This window comes from Empidonax traillii, unplaced genomic scaffold (genome assembly GCF_003031625.1).
Source record: "Empidonax traillii isolate 1590-97213 ecotype Southwest subspecies unplaced genomic scaffold, ASM303162v1 scaffold286:size1162393, whole genome shotgun sequence".
Classification (NCBI taxonomy): domain Eukaryota; kingdom Metazoa; phylum Chordata; class Aves; order Passeriformes; family Tyrannidae; genus Empidonax; species Empidonax traillii.
Genome location: NW_020955479.1, coordinates 106972 through 124237, shown reverse-complemented (window position 1 = coordinate 124237; position 17266 = coordinate 106972). Strand labels below are relative to the sequence as shown.

The 17266-nt window shown below is 47.6% G+C and overlaps 1 protein-coding gene across 1 annotated transcript; it reads left to right on the top strand.

Annotated features, from left to right (window-relative positions):
• Positions 1 to 639: 639 nt before the first annotated feature.
• Positions 640 to 9559, top strand: CACNG1 (calcium voltage-gated channel auxiliary subunit gamma 1). The gene is made up of 4 exons (XM_027890371.1): positions 640 to 944; positions 5873 to 5947; positions 7706 to 7843; positions 8523 to 9559. Exons 1-4 carry the CDS (start codon positions 704 to 706, stop codon positions 8747 to 8749), a joined length of 681 nt encoding a protein of 226 aa, XP_027746172.1. The 5' UTR covers positions 640 to 703; the 3' UTR covers positions 8750 to 9559.
• The last annotated feature ends 7707 nt before the right edge of the window (positions 9560 to 17266 follow it).

Sequence of the window (17266 nt, the reverse complement as noted above, 5' to 3'; positions counted from 1 at the left end):
AAAAAAAAAAAAAAAAAAAAAAAAAAAAAAAAAAAAAAAAAAAAAAAACAACCCACAAAAACCCCCCAAACAAAAAAACCCAAACAACGACCAGAAAAAAAAAGGCCCCCAACTACTCAGAATAGTTCAGGTTAATAAAAAGTAATATAACAAAACAGAACAAAACAAAAAATTATCATAAAAATCAATAAACAAGTTGCCTTATTTTGCCATTTTCTGCCACAGTCCTGGGCTCTGGAGGGACATCCAGCTCCGAGCTCCGTGCAGAGCCCACCGTGAGCCGCAGGCGTGCGGCGCGAGGGCTCTGGGGCCATTAAACTGTTTGGGATCAGCCTGAGCTCAGGCCCGGCACTATTATAAACACAGATGTTTTTATAACCTCGCTGAGAAGTTAATGGTCCTATTAATGCCTATTTCTGGGCATGCTGCAAGCCAAGACATCGCAGCCCCTGAGCGGCGGCCGCGGTGGCTGCGCCGAGCGCGCCCGGCCATGGGAATCCAAAACAAGGCGGGTGGGACGGGGCAGCCGAAAGCTGAGCTGTTCGTGAGCAGCCTCCCGGGCACCCGCTGACACAGCCCAGCAGCTGCCTGCGGCCACTCTCCCCGGAGCTGACATTTCCAAACACGCTCAGATGCGCCAGGATTTCGGGAGCCCTCGCGAAGCGCCCGCCGCGCTCGGCCGGGAGCGCCGCTCCGGAGCGGGATGGACGACAGCAAACCCCTGAAGGTGCGGCTGACGTTCTCCATCATCCTGGTGGGCATCTCGCTGCTCTTCGCGGCCGTGGTGACGGACCACTGGGCCGTGCTCAGCCCCAAGGTGGAGGAGTTCAACGCCACCTGCGAGGCCGCTCATTTCGGGCTATGGAGGCTCTGCACCAAGAGGATTTACGTGCAGGAGCAAGGCCCCAAGGAGAAGGTCTGCGGGCCCATCAGCCTGCCAGGAGGTACGTGACCGCCCGCCCCTGCTCGGGAGAAAGCACCAGGCGCTCAGGCCAGGCTTTGCTTAGGACATGGCAGAAGGAAAACAGGCTCTGTGTCCCTTGGCACTCAGTTCAGGATGGGGCTCGGCCCTTAGTTGGGGATGGGGTTGCACGGGGCTGTTTCGGTGCTGCTCTGCAAGCACACCCCATTGTCATCCCTCCTGCTGGGAGCGTGTGCTGGGTTGCCTTGCACGTCTGTTTGTGACCATATTTGAGTCTCCTGACGGCGGCGGGGAGAAGGGGAGGAGGATCAGGCACGGTGGAAATCACAAAGGGAAATGGGGATGGAGGGAATTTTGTTGAACCCCAGCCAAGGCCCTGCAGCACTCAGGCCTGCTGACAGCAGCGGGCAAGAGAGAGGATTTATGTGCCCACCAAACACAGCTGGATCTGTAGGATTTCCCTATCCACATAACCATGGAGGAACTGCCTGTTCAGGGAGGGCATTGAGTTATCTCTGAGCTATTCCAGCAACAGCCGTTCCTCAGGGCAGGGGGGAACAGGGACTTGCAGCGTGGTTTGCCAACTTCCAGAAAGAAAAGTCATAAACCGAGTTTGAATCAATTTCTCAAGGACTTACGGAGCCTCCTCACCTCTCACTGGAGGCACCTGCTCCCACACATGTCTCCACCACGGGCACCTCCAGCCCAATCGATGGGGAGGGCAGCGGGCACGACGGCTTTCCGGGAAGGCTGTTCCATTCCCATGGTTAAAGGAGCTCATTATGTTTTTGCTGATTGCCAAGTCAGCAACATCCGCGCCGTTTGCACTAATACCCTCCCTCTGTGACTGAGCCACGCTGCTCTTTCAGAAGGCTTAGAGGGGACTGGATGCTTTCCAGAACAGAAATATAACAGGATTGCCTTCGCGTTAGACTCGCTGCTTGAAATGAAATATATGTTAACACGTATTTGAAAATTTCCTGTGAAAAATCTTCCTGCCTGGGCTGACTGTATATTCCCCGTATCACTGCAATTCTTTATCTCTCTGGTCCAAATTACGTGTTGTGAAGAGGGGAGCTCAGCCTCAGCTGCGTGGATCTGCCTCTAACCAAACTTGGGAGTGTGTCATCCATATGCTTAATGTCTCTCACGAAGGTACTTACGTGTGCCTAAGAAAAGCATCCCTCGCTGTGCGCCTCCCCTCGCGCACGGAGAACTCCCACGGAAGGAAAAAAACAACAGAGATCGGTGGATAAACAGCAAAATTGCACAACTGTGGGGTAAATATAAAGCTCATAAATATCCAGCTGTCTGCACAAAGCAGATTCGCAGGCAGGGCACAGGAAAGCAGCCGCTGTCTTTGACAGACATCAGCATGTGCTCGCACAGGCGTTGAATCCCATCCCAGCGCCGCGTTCCGCCAGGCACGGAATAACTGGGGACGGTGGAGGGGCTGAGCTGCCCACCCCACGCCGGAGCTGGCTTTCCACCTCCTAAAGACATTGGGGAATTCGGGGGGTGTTCTGCACCCACAGTCACATTTCGGAGGGTGAAATTCACGCCTCAATTACCCCATAAATATCTTTCTCCCCGTTTTCCTCGGGCGAGGAGCAGAGCAGGGGAGGGGCGGCTCGGGCTGCTGAGCAGTGCCGCGGCCACACGGCCCGTGTTAGATTGATTTCACACTTCTGGGAAGGGATGTCAGCAGGGAAACACCAGGGTTGGGGAACCTGCAGCGGCGGAGAAAATGTGAATGAACAAACGCACGGCGCAAGAGCAGATGCGGGCACTGCTTTTCCTGAAAATCGTGAGACATAACCAGACATTACTGCCAGGACTGGGAAAGAAGCATCAGAATTTATCACTGAATTAATAACCATTTACCAGTCGCTCCCTGTGGAGGAAATGGATGGCATGATTAACGTTATTTATTAGGCTTTGAGCTCAGCACAGCGCAGAGTGGGGAGGATCACTTGGCTCACAGTCCACAAAGCCGGGCTGTGATTTAGGCAGAGCTTTAAAATTTTACAGCGCCTTTCCGAGGGTGTTGACGAATTGAAAAGGGTTCAGCATCCTGCTGTAACAAATAGAAAGATCAGGCTGTTAAAACCAGGCAAATTCAGATTAATAGTGAGACATTTTTAACTGAGGTCGGCGGGCACGGAGGCGTTTTATTACCAGCTGTAAACAGAGTTCAGTGTCACTGCCCGTAACTCCAGGTCTGTGCTGTCCTGCAAAGTGGGCTCCTGTGCTCTGGGCAGCAGCAGGGGCTGCTCAACAGCTTAAAGAAGTCCTTGTAAATACAGGATCCTGAGTGCAGGCAAAGTGCTCAGCAAATGGGTTCTCAGCAGGGCTGTCTCGTTCCCCGTGTCCATACAGGAGGCTCACTCTGCAAGACAGGTGTGAAATTAAACCACTTGGAAATACCATCTCCAAAACTCTGTGTCAAAGGCCTTGTTGGCCAGGTCAGAGCCCAAGGCCTGACCCCTCCACCGCTCTAACAGCTCCTCTAATCGCTGCAGCAGGTCCTGTCTCCCAGATTTAACACAAGTGGAAACCTCACACTAAGATCCAGGACTTTCTAACCACCCATCCTGCCACAACCCCCCACATGCTGTGTCCATTTTAGGTACAAGAGCAAAGTGGGCTCCAGCCCCCTCCCAGCCCTCCATAGAGATAAACCCCTTCTGTGATGACTCCTTTTATCATATCCTGGCAGAGCTTTGCTACAAGCCCCAAGAAGATGCAGCTTCATTTTCTGCAGACAAGTCCATCTCCAAACGATGGTTTATGAGGATGGAGGGTGGACTGGGCTGGTTTGGTTCACCTGCAGTGGACACAGGGCTGTGCTGTGCTCCCCACCACACCATGTCTGGATGGCTTCACCATCTTTCACCAGGCTTTGTACTGCCTGGGGGGCTTCTTGTAATTCAGGCTTTTCACAGAATTAATTAAAAGCCAAACCAAACAATCTCAAAATAAAGTGCCCCGGTTTCATCCCATCTCCTTTCCATTTAGCACAGGAGCCAAATGCTCCCCAGACTGGGATCACCAGATACAATGCTCAGACTTGGCCACCACTGAGGCACCAGCAGAGACACAAAAACCACTGCTTTGGGGCTCAAAATCTGCCATTTCAGTCACAGAGGGCCGAGTTCAAATATATTTCCTCCACTTGGTTGCAAGGATAATAAAGAACAGGTCAGGAGATGCCAGAGCTAAGCATTAACCTCGCCAGCAAGGAGGATCTGCAGATGAAATACAAGTCAGCTTACAAAATCAGGTATATAAGAGTGTCTCGAAGGAATCTTCCACTAACAGGCCCAAAAACACTGCTTTGCAATTGCCTTTCTCCTGGGAGAGGGAAAATGAATCCTCCTTGAGTCAGTAACTGCAGCATCTGCCATTTACATGGCAGAAAAAAAAACCCCACAAGAACCAACAGGTAAAAATACTGGGATCTTCTGCCAGGGAAATTCATGCTGTAATGGACACAGGCAGCAACCCACAGCAACTCCCTGGGGGGTCCAGCACCCAGTTTGGCTCAGGCTTCCCCCCACTACCTGTGCTGGAGGAGAGGACCACAACATCCTCCCAGACTCTCTCCTGGCTTCTCCTGGCAGCTGGTGCTCACTCCTGATAGCCGTTAATTAATGGATGAGATGCTGGCATTAACCAAGGCCCCTTGCTTGCCTGTGTTTCGTGCAGCCTTGGCACTGTTTCCTGGGGTGATGGGAGCCCACCCTGGGGTGCCGGGGGGGTGCTGGGTGGGTGCTGAGCGTGTCCCCTCCAGCAGAGTGGTGCAGTCAGAGCGTCCCCACGGTTGTGCCCTCCCAGCCAAATTCCTGGCGAGCAACTGCTCTCCCAGCTCCACACCCTTCCAACCCTTCAATTAAATCAGCTATAAATAGCCAGAACACCCTCCACCCCAACCCTGCTGCTGCCAAAGCTCCAAGTCAGCAGGTCCTCAGCAGACCCTTCCCATCCCGCTGAGGCTGGAGGTCTCCTGTGAATCCACTGGCAGCAGTGCCACTGCCCCACTGCTGACCCTCACTGGGCAGGGGAGGAGCAGGCATTGTGGCCATGGAGAGACTCAGCCACCAACCTCCCTCCTGCCATATCCCCCTGCCCCACAGTCTGCTGTCTTCTCAAACTCACTGAATAGAGTGCCCTGATGGGATCAAACTTCAGTGAAGCCCAGTTGAACGAGAGCCTCTTTGCACTTGGTTCATGCAGCTTTCCCTTCCCTGGACAACTGTTTGGGCTTCAGATAGCTGTGGTCTTTTTTTACTGACAGCCAAAAAAAAAAAAATAAAAAAATAAAGCCCTCAGCATCCACCACGTGCTTTGCTGCATTGCAGCAGCCTCATCTCCGGGACCCTGACATGGTGGGGACATCCCACCCCACGCAGCAACATCCCCCCACTGCCCCACAAGGATCTGTGAGGGAGAAGGTGTGTGAGAACACTTTGTCCTCCCTTTTTGGACTCCAGTCTTACCACAGGAGGGGGATGCCACTGTGGATGGGTTGGCAGCGGGGAGGGGAGGTGAGCTGAGCTGCCAGCTCAGATGTGGGCACGGCAGGTCTCATCCCCAGGAAACACAGCAACACAGGGGGGTAGAAATGTGTGATGGCCAAAGACAGAACAAGAAAAATTATCTGTAATTCATATTTTAAACAGATGAGCAATCAGTGTGCAAAGCCCACAAAAAGGTATCAGAGGGGTTTCAGCCTGGCCTGTGCTGGAGTTGGTGTCCTGGCATGCCCGTGTCCTCAGCTGCTCCCAAGGAAATCAGGTCCAGCTCCAGCTTCTCAGCATCACCAGGGGTAGCAAGGCTCAAAAACATTGCAAGTTTGATACACCAATAAAAAAAAAAACTAATTCAGTTTTACTACATTTTATCAGAAGTTTCCCAGTGCACAAAATTGAGTTTCCTTTTCCCTTTCAGACCACAACTGCTCCTACTTCAAGCACTTCACTCCAGGAGAGACCTCAGAGATATTTGAAGTAACCACTCAGAAAGGTAAGAACGATTCCAAAAAAGTATCTTCCTAGTGTTATATGAAGTGGAGGGCATAGAAGATCAAAGGTAAAGGGGTCCCCAAAATGAGGTTTCAGCCCTGGTTTCACTGAAAGCAGCAGAGGAATTTCTCTCAGACACCATCAGCAGGGAAACGTGTGGAAAATGCCCTGCACAAGGTCAAATCCCAGCTTCCTGGAAAGAATTATTTTTATATATGATCACACCCCTAAACATGATTTTACCTAAGTTGTCCCACAAATATATAACAATGTCAACACACAGGAAAACTGCAAAGAGTCTTTTCAGCACAAAAAATGACTTTAAAACATTGGCACTACCCGTGACACTCAGCCTTTGCCATGGAAGGGGAAGATATTAATAAACCCTAAATGAATAAATCATACCCCAGGCAGAGCCTTGACCCCGAAAAGAAGTGCAGAGGCTCTCTGAAGACCATTAGGAATTTTATGGTTCCCATTGATTTTATATGAAAGTCATGTAAAAAAATGGAGCGATCGATGGAGAGAAGGAACAGGAATCCTCTGCAAGGACATGCACAGTGTTCACAGAAAAACAGTCTTTCACAGACAGGTTTCACATTTTTAGTAAGCCCCTGATAAAGCCAAATGTTTTGAGGGCCCCCCTAACGTGCTCCTCTCTCTCTCTCACCCTCTCATTGAGGACAAACCCCTTTCTAGTTTGCCACACAACACCTTTACTGTGGGAAACACGAGCCAGTGGTTACACTATGGGTATCAAACAATCCGCTTGGCTGCCAGTGGAAATTGTAACGGTGGGAAAATCCTGGAAAAGGGGTTTTCTAAAACAGCAGCTTCCTAAGACAGGAAAGATTAGGAATTTTAAGTGGACAGATGAGCATGTATCAGAGCCACCTGCTTTTGCTCACCTGGACTATCAGATCCAACCACCTGATCTTAAAAAATGCACCCAGTGCCTTCACAGCATTGCAGAAGAAATATCAGGAAGGACTTCTTTTCTTTGGGGCACAGGGAAAAGCTTAAGAGTTTACATTGAAATAAAGTCTTTCAGGCAGTTCCAGCACAGAGTAAAGAGAAACATTAAGGAAATGATAATAAAAGGGTGGTATGAAAAACAGTGAGAACAAAGAGTGATTTGCTGTTCCCCTTCGCAGAAACAGCTCGTTTGGATGGGAGCTAATTAGGAACAGGCAGAGAAGCTCTTCATGATTTTGCCTGGGAGATATATTTTTTAAAATGCCTTGAAAGGCAAATATCATCAGGCACTGTGATGTTCACGCATGGCTACCTGTGTTAAATATTAAACTAATCTGAAAATGAACACAATATGCAAATGAAGGCCCGAATTATTCGATTAGCAAGTCTCCCCCTCCATTCGGGCACTGAAGGTTTCTGGGGCTGGGGGAAGTGTCCAGAGCAAAAACCAGCACTTTTTGGGAGGGTTTAATCCCAGGCCCTGAAGAAGTTGAGTCCATCAGCCCCACCCAGGTGGGCTGATGAGCAAAAGTGCCCTGTGCTCTCTCAGCAAGTGTTCAGGAAGTGTTTCCCCCTCCTGCTCTGATTTTCTACCCTTCTCATTCAAAAGATACACGGCCAGTACTTGCCCCTGTTGTTACGTGAGGGGAATAACCCACCAGAGCCACCTCACCCCCTCAGAGTGCTCAGAGTGACCCACCACAATGTCACCACAGCTGATGGCTCAAAATGTGCACATTGTGTCATTTTTGGTGTTTTGTTTTTTTTTTCCTCCCTCTGGCAGAATACAGCATTTCAGCTGCAGCCATTGCCATCTTCAGCGTTGGCTTCGCGATCATCGGGACGATCTGCGTCCTCTTATCCTTCAGGAAGAAGAGGGACTATCTGCTGAAACCAGCATCCATGTTCTACACCTTTGCAGGTACTCACAGTCTTGCACTTGGGTCATGGGACAACACAGGGAAACCTAACATGGATCATGGGAGGATGGAAACACTCCTAGAAATGCCCTGAAAATGGCATTTCCTTCCCAGTCCCCGTGTGGTATGAGAACGTCCTGCTCAGTGCATTGCCCACCACCTCATCTGTATTTTCTCCAACTCCTTAAAAAGGGTATTTCTGCCATAATCACTGCCAACCCCAGTCTGAACCAGGGATATAGAATATTCCATCTCATTTTTTAAGCCTCAAACCAAAGAAATGGCTGATCCAGGCCCAAAACACACAGCTGGGCCCTGAGCACACGAAGACTGCGTTTTCACATGAGCCAGGAATACCTTGACATGCCCCGATGAGGCAAAGACAGAGGTGCAAATTGTCACCTCAGGAAAAATCGTACTCAACCTTTGGGAAAGCTCCCCAGGGAATGCAATTATTCCTCCCCCACTTTGAGTTTCCCATCCCAGATCACACCCAAGAAGTCACCAGCTGACCTGGGTTACAGCAGAGCTCTCAGCAGTCCCGAGCACTGGTTCCTTCCAACACTGGAGTCAGTGACTCACCTGTGACTCTCCCTGCATGGAAACGACACACGAGGTGGGTAATTAAGGATGGAAAACTGACAGCTGGTTACTCAGCCCACTGCTCCTCTCTCCCTTCAGGTCTCTGCATCATCATCTCGGTGGAAGTGATGAGGCAGTCGGTGAAGAGGATGATTGACAGCGAGGACACGGTGTGGATCGAGTACAGCTACTCCTGGTCCTTTGCCTGTGCCTGCGCCGCCTTCGTCCTGCTCTTCGTCTGCGGCATCGCCCTCCTCCTCATCGCCCTGCCCCGCTTCCCCCAGAACCCCTGGGAGACCTGCATGGATGCAGAGCCCGAGCACTGATGCTCCCAGCATGGGAAAGAGTCCAGAGAGGGTCCTGACAAGATTTGTATTTTTTAAAATGCCTGGGTCTCACTCTACAGTGTGCTCTCCATCAGTGAGTCATTACTGAACCAAGGCATGTTCAATTGTAATTATTGCTTTCCTTTTCTTTTCCTCTCTTTTTATCCTTTTTTTCTCCCCTTCTTTTTCTTTTTTTTTCTCTCTCTTTTTTTTTTTTCTTTTTTTTTCTTTCTTTCTTTTTTTTTCCTTTTTTTTGGAAGAAAGCAGAAAGAGCACTCAGCACCATCCTGGCTGTGGGTGAATGGCACTGCTCTGTGCCAGCTTGGGGTGCCCTGTGCTGATGTAGCTGAGACAGCTCAGGCCACAGAGAGCACAGCTTTGTTAGGGAGAAGGTGTTTGGTGTGGTGGGGTGCAGATTTGTGAGGGATATCAGGCTTTTATACATTAATTACTTGGTTATAGAGACACAGTGAGAAGCTCTGGTTCCATGAGGAGCCCACGTTCCCATTTGTGCTCCTCTCCCTCCCTAAGAAGGGTTAGTTCATCATTCTGGAATAAGCTGGGGATCCTTATGCTCTTCTATTAAACTGTTAAAATTTGAAATGAAATCAAAACAGAACTTTTGAGTAGCATTAGGATAAAAATTTCCCCTCCAAATTCACACCCTGCACTTCCATTCTTTGGAATCAAGCGTAAACCCCCACAAGATAAAAGAGTTTTTTGTTCTGCTTAGACTTCAGCGGCAAAGCCAAGAAGTATTAAACACTAAGAGTGATATTTTCCTTTAATAAAAAGCATAATCTTCCAGTAGCATGATTTTCTGGAAAATTATTTTGATGGATGAATCACTTGGCCCATCAAATTCTGCCGGGCCCAGGATGACACTGTAATTCTGGGTGCTGTTTGCACGGGGCTCTCATTAGTTCCCCGTGAATGGGCTTTTTAAAAACAGCCTGCTCTGCTCACTGCTGACATGTAGATAAAACCACATTTCAGGAAAAAAACCCTTCAAAGCAGCTGCCAAGATGGAAAGGACTTTGCCTGGAACACCCAAGAGAGCCAGCCCTGGGAGCACCTCACTAGAGCATCGAGTTGGTGCTGCCTGAAGCAGCGCAGACCCGAGGCAGTGCTGGGGGATGCTGAGAGGGCTGGTTTGCTGCTGAGCCCCTGCAGGGCTCTGCCACAGCTGCCTGAAGCACTGGGAGAACTGGAGGGCCCCCAGCCTGGCCATCTGCAGCACTGGGGGTCCCCCAACCTCTCCAGCCAAACCCTTTTCACCATCATGGTCCCTCAGTACCAGTCTTCTTTTTTCTTTTTTTTTTTCTTTATTTCTTTTTCTTCCTTTACAGTTTGGTTTTCAGAATCTGCCTGGCATTTTCTCCCCCAAGTAGGAAAAAGCACGTGGTTCACAGTGGACATTTTTCACCCTGTGATTTAAAAATCAGGATAAAAGGGAACTAAATGTCCTTCCCTCCACGTTCAGCTGTCCCCAGTCCTAAAGGAAAATAGAATGCATAACAGAAAAATCTCTGATCAATTTGGAGAGATCTGAAATCATGGCATATTCAAGCATTTGGAGAAATTCCCCAGCAATGAAGTGCTGGCCTGAGGGGCTGCCCAGGGCCCCACCATCAGCCAGACCCCGTTGGAGTGCACTGAGCCCCAGCAACCCCAGCCAGACTCAGGCTTGTCTCCATCTCCCCATCAGCAGAGTGGCAGCGAGAACAGAAGCCTTTTGTGAAGTTGCATTAATGTTTCTCAAGCTCTTTGAAGTTGAAAAGCACTACAAATAACACATATATTATAAAGTTTTGGGATAAAGCATTCACTGGTGCTCAGATGTGAGTGTGAGCTGAGGAGCTCTGCCTGTCTCTCATTATGAGAGACAACTGCAAGTCTTCAAGTTGTCACAGAGCCACTCTGAAATGCTAAATGGTTTTGAAATCTTATTTTTGGGTACAGAGCTGACATTCTTAATTTGCATTTTCATTGTTCAGGAAAACAGAGGCTAGTTTCTAGGGAGATCCTCCACATGCAACAACAAAAAGGAAAGTAAGTTGGTGTGACCCTGCGGTGGCTGACCCCGGGTTGGGACATCCCAACCTACACAAGGCAGATCAAACCAAGCTGAGCAGCTGGCAGGCACAGCAGCATTTCCAGCTCAGCCATCATCACCACCTCAGACGTGCCAGGGGCTTGAGATAAGCAAGGTTTGGGGACATGGGTCTAAGTTCATCACCCCACATGGAGCAGGGGCACATCCCACATCCCTGGGAAGCACCTTTCGTGAAGTGCCCTCCCTCTCCTGCAACGCTTCTCCTGGGAAAAATTATCTCTAGGCAGGTTCTTGATGGGCCAACCTTTTGCCCAGGCAAGATGCTGCTTCATCCCCCTCGTGGTATTCAAGAGCAAGACACGAACATTCGAGACAAACACTCCTTGCAAGGTCTCACCCACCTCGTGCACACTCCCACCTGTACCAGGGCTGATCCGCTTCATCCACGGCCCAGTGAGGGTAAGGGGAAGATTCCCAGTGAGTGCTGGGGTTTGGCCTGGACCCAAGGTTTTAACAGCATCTCTGGGCTCACTTTCCTCACGAGGCAGAGAAAACACACAGCTCCCTGCAGCGAGATCCTCCACCCACAGCCAGAGCCCTTTAAACCCACGGAGCTTTATCCTCCTCCTGCTCCCAGCTGAGGCTTTGTGATCATTCCCTGCTCCATATGGTCCCTGCCAGACTGAGCAGCACATGGATGGCTTCGTTTTCTTCTCCCTGATATTAAGAACTGCTGAAGAGGGACCTGTCCATTAAATTGGTCATTGGTATTCACAGTGGGAAAGGCACTGCTCCTGCAGCAGGTTCGTTCTGCCACATCGAAACCTCTCTCCCGGAGAGCTGATAATGTGTTTTGAGACTTAATAAAAGTAATTGGCCTTCATAAAGGAAAAAGAATAGAATGTTGGAGGGGGGAGCTGTAACTGGCTTCAGTTCTCATTCTCTCAGCTGAGCAAACAGCAAGGAACAGCCACCAGAACTTCAGGAGTGGACCAGGAAATGGGGGAGAAACTTTCTCGCTGGCAGGGAGTCATCAGAGCCAAACAGGGATGCTGCACATCCTACAGGAGCACACGGGGGCTTGGGACGTGGCCAAAGAACTGATGGGAAATGCACCAGAGAGAGGTGAACTGATTTGCAGGACAAGTAACAACCACCAGCCACCGACAGACCCCGAGCGTTGGTCCTGCCACCACCAGAGCCACAGAGCCCTTTGGTCAAGGGTTCCTTGGGCACATCCTTTTACCAACATCACTGCCCAGCCCTCCCCCCAGGGCACTGCACGAGACACAGGGCTGTGATTCTGGCTGCTGATCCCTGCCCATCACCCTGCAAAGCCCAAGTGTTAAATCACAGCCAGGGCAGCAGAAGAGGCGAAAGTTTTGTGTTTACGTAAGGTTGGCTGTGAGGCGTGGAGAGAATCTGCTTCCCTCGTCTTTAAACGCCGTGTTGTGTGAATTTAATGTGCAGAAAAGGTGTCAGACAAACAACCCTGAAGAAGAAAACTGCCTGTTTAGCAAGCAGGGAGCTGAGCTCTCCAACACCCTTCATCTGCAATGAGGTGCTGCAGGAACAGCCCAACGTGGGGAACCAGGAGCTCACCAGGGAGCTCAGATGGGGGTGTGCAGAGAGAATTTCACCCAAAAAGCCTGGTACAAACCCCTGTTTCTCCCTTAGTCCATGCCTGAAGAGAGCCAGCATATGCAGGCTGCTCAGGGGTTTGACCATGCAGTTTACAATGGCACAGGTTTACTCACCTCTTTGTTTTTTCACTGATCGTCGCTTCCTTGTGGCTGTCACCTTTTTCTCCTCGCTCTGACAGTTGTGGAAATGGTTCCCAGAAAGTCCCAAAGATCTGGGAACTCTACCCCTGCAATGAGACCCCTGGCCCTGCTGCAGAAGGGCCTTTTCCCTCCTGGGCCTGACAGCTCTTGAGGAACATACCTGAGACACGAGGTCATCAACACCAGGAGATGCTGTTTGCCAGCCCCAGGGAGGGCCCTGGGGATTAACACCATGCCCCAGCACTGCAGTTGGACAGTCACATGCCAGGAACCTGACCATGGGCAGAAATTTATAGAATAGACCTCAGTCAACTTCATTTCAAACAAGCTTCCACTTTCCAGGGTGGGACAGTGGCCCTTGGAACACCCCATCACTTTATAACTTACAGGAGCACTGGGCTGCTCTGCACCACAACCCACACACAGCAATGGGACCTGCTCCAAAAGCAGCCATTCCAATCATCTCCCCTTTCCACTGCCACCAAGGGGCAGGAAAAGAGCATCATGACTTTGTTTTGACTGAAGAAGAGGATGAGATTGTTCTTGCTTTGTCATCCCTGATGGATGTGCTGGCTCTGGTGGAGCTGCTGAACGTAAATCCAAGACATGCAGACATCACACGTGCACACTCTTCATCCAGCCACTGAGCTGCTTTGCTGCTGTCCAGAGAAATGCAGAGAAGGGAATAATCTGGGATTTCTGGGCTACTTTCCATGTGACAGAAAGGGCTGCACCCCAGGCTCTGGTTCAGCCTTGTGCCCAGTGTCACCAGCTCTCCCTGGGAGCACCACCCTGGCTTTCCAGCTGGTCCTGTGGAGGTGTCCACCCTCCAGGAGGGAGCCAAGTCTCATGGAAAAGGGACTGACAACATCTTCTAACCAGCCTTGGGTAATTCAGATCACAGAGCGTGTTCTGTAATTTGTCAGCAGCATCTATTAATCCTTAATGAGGTAAAAAACTCCTCAACATCTCCCAAGTGAAGTTGCCAAAAAAAAAAAACAAAAAAAACCAAAAAAAAAAACGAAACCCCCACACCGAACTGACATTTCTACACTTCTGCTGTAAATCCTTTCACATCTCCTGAATGGAAGAAAAAAACAAATTTAGAAGGATTCAATCCTTGCTCCCTGACACAGCTACCGAAGAGAGACCGGCTCAAGCATTGCTACACCAACAGAAATAGCCCATATTTCATGTCAGGGAATACAACGTGCGAATTTTTATAGGCACCATAGATCATCGCCATCTGTCTTGACAAGTTAATTGTCTGCAGTTTTTCTAGGAAAACCAGAAACTTTTAAAACTAACAAAACAAATGAGCTGAACAATGATATGGGCAGAGCATGGTGGGCTCAGTGCCCTGGAAATGTGCGGGTTCTGATATGCCTGGGAAGGAAATCTGGAGTGGTCAAACACTGCTCCTGGTGCCACTTACAGCACCGAGGTACCACACACCCAGCAAAAGAACTGCTTAGAGAGCATGATCTCTGCAAAAAAAAACCACAAAAAAACAGCTGAACTCCCTAAATCTGGGAACAAAACAATAATTAATCAAAGCAGGGAATGGTACTCACAGGGTTTGTAGAGTCAGTGGCAGGATTCACATCCTGCAAAAGGGCCACACAATTAAAAAACCAGGACAAACTGTATTAGGTGACAACCTCCCAGCTGCATTCCCTGAGTGGCTTTTCAAAGGATGGAGGCTCTATTTGAAATGGTCAAAAAAAACCCCCAAAGTTTCATTTTTTTGGAGCCAAATAATTATTATTTTTTTTAATCTTTCTCCCCATTCTTTATTAGTTCTTACCACCACACTGACAACCTCCCATGAGGCATCCAGATTTTTCTCTCACGATAAACTGGAATTAAAGAAAACAAACCCAGAAATTACTCTTGGTGTTAAATACCAGCTTTCTAAATTTAGATCCGGATTGACCCTGTTGTTTAAATATTCCACAGACCACAATTAGAAGTTTATTCTCAAAGGAATATGTGATTTGGCACTAACTGTACTCTTAAGTGTAAAAAAAGTCAAGGAGCCAAATACCCTTTTGGTGTAGATGCCCAAACCCCCATTATTTTCCTCCAAACTGAGACATTTTACACAAACCAGACTCACAATTTTGAATTCTCCTTGTAACTGCAACAGCTCCCTATTTACAGGGAGCAGTGCCCACTGGAGCCATCTGGAAGTCTTAATTTCATTTTAATAAGAGTGTGATTAAAGCCCTAGGAGAGTTTATAATACACTTTGGGGGTTTTCTAAACATGACTTCAATAAATATTGGATAATTTGCTCTAAAACCCAAAAATCCCACTCAGGACTATACAAGTGACATACAATGGCCAGAGAAGACATTGCCAAAGAAATAATCTTATGGAAAAAAAAACAAACCCTTCACTCTTAAGAAATTCAGCGATTCCCATCAAAGCTGAGAGTCCCAAACTCTCTGCCATTCCATCCTCAAACTGCTGGGTGAGAGCACTTAGGACAAGGTAGCACCAAAACCAGCAGGGATTTTCATAAAGAAATTGTAACTCAAGAGAGAAAAAAAAGCTCCTTTCTCCATCATGTTTTCAGTGTAGATCAAACGCTGGCGTGAAACGTGGCGAGACGTGACCATCTCCCTTGAACTGATGGACAGAGAGCAGTAAATTAACAAGTGATGTTTATTAGTTTAAAAGTCAAATAACGGTGAACAGAATCAAAGGACTGCTCCATAGAAACGAGTGGTTTGGAAACCCCTGAAATTCCAACGCCCTGAGGGGTATTTGAACCCTACCTGTCCTCTGCCACAGCCTGCACATCCCACCAGGGACTCTCCACAAGCTCCAGGCACACGGATCCGTCTCTCCCAGCGGTGCCAGGCGCTCCAGGGAGGAGAACTGGCACACTTCTGCCAAAATAACAAGTCTGAGGCGACTTCCACTGGCCCCTGCTGATGGATTTCCCATTTCTGCAGCCGTCAGCTCGGCAAAAACCCCATGGAACAGGAGTTTTGCTTGGTTCGAGGTTGCAGAATTTGGCCTCTACACTCATTTTTTGGGTCCTCTGGATTTGATGGTGCTGAAGGGATAAAGCACAACTTGGCAGGGGCTGTCCCCTCCCCCTTGTTTGGTACAGACATTAGGAAATAAATTAACGAGTCGTGTGTGATTTGCTTCACAGCAAAAAGAAGGAAAAAGGTTTTCAGGTAAGTTTCTGAGCCATAAGATTTATAATAAAAGATTTATATGCAAACCTCTGCAGTGCACTGAGTTGAAATCAAGCCCAGTTCATAAAGACCCTTGCCTTAAAACGTGAAGCCAAATGTAAAAAAAAAATAAACCTGATTGTAACCAGAGCAAAAATCTGCTTGAACCAGGAGCAGCCTCTGCTGCCCAGTGAGGGGTCCCAGGGGCAGCTGAAATCACCCCCACACAGCTCTGAAATCTCCATTCCCACAGTAATAAATAGAGGGATCCTGCAGCTACACCCAGCTCAGCCCTGAAAAACAGCTCCCACATCTGAAGTCATTTCAAGTGTAAAAGGAGAACTAAGGAGACAAAAAAAAAAAACAACCAAAAAAAAAACAGGAGAAAACTCTCCCTCCCCACCCTGGAGCTCCCCAGCCACAGAGCAGGGACAGCGTGCGAGGCCAGAGATCTTTCTCCACAAAGTTTACCTTCTGAGCTTTTGTTCACATTTGCTTCCTTTTAATTTTTTTTTTTTCTCTTTTAATATCCCATCATTAACGTTTTCAGGTTGTACTCGTGAAGGGCCAGGTTCTTGGAGAACTTCACAGAGCTCACGTGGGTAAAGAACCTGGTAACCACTCTGATCCCCAGAAGGTCTCGATTAATTTGGATACAGCTTTGACAAACATTAAATCTCTTCTTTAATGATGTTCCTCAAACAAAACAGTTAGCAAAATATCTGAATTTCCTTGTATAATGTCACATTTTAATGTAAACATCAAATAATGTACCAAAAGTTTTACCGGAAAAAAAAACAAAACAAAACAAAATTTTTTTTCCCAAAAAAAAAAAAAAAAAATCAAAAAAAAAAAAAAATTAAAGCGGCACAATTCTTTTATACCACTGGAGAAAGGGGAGGAAAAAGCCAGATTACAAACATTTACACATGCATAGTGAAAAAAAAAATTAAACAAACAAACAAAAAAAAGTCTTTTACTAAATTCACGCATTTTTTTTAAAATAGTTATTAAATCTACTAAGCACCAACATACCTAAAAATTTATTTTCAGCTTCATGATTCATTTAAAAAACCTATCAAATTAACTTTTCAAACAAGCTTATATTACTAGCTTGTCCAAAAATAAAATGTAGAGTTTTTTTGGGCTTTTTTTGTTAATTTTTTTTTTCCTTTTTTCTTTTTTTTTTTTTTTTTTTTTTTTTTTTTTTTTTTTTTTTTTTTTTTTTTTTTTTTTTTTTTTTTTTTTTTTTTTTTTTTTTAATTCTTTTTTTTAAAGTATACCAATACTTTTATCTGAACGTTTCCAAACAATGGCATAGGTGTCTGCAAAGAATGCCTTTACTTTACCCTACAGTGGATGGAAAATACAATACCACATCATACAGAATCTAAAACTATAAAAGTCTGAGAATGCAGCATCCCTTCACAAAAAAGCTGATAAAACTGAAATTATTTAGAAGATGCTGCACCTTTATTTAAAA

Excerpts from the sequence above, each read along its gene's own strand:
- CACNG1 (XM_027890371.1), top strand. The coding sequence starts at position 704 with ATGGACGACAGCAAACCCCTGAAGGTGCGGCTGACGTTCTCCATCATC. Across the intron at positions 945-5,872 it reads GCCCATCAGCCTGCCAGGAG|ACCACAACTGCTCCTACTTC; the intron begins GTACGTGACCGC and ends TTTCCCTTTCAG. Across the intron at positions 7,844-8,522 it reads CATGTTCTACACCTTTGCAG|GTCTCTGCATCATCATCTCG; the intron begins GTACTCACAGTC and ends CTCTCCCTTCAG.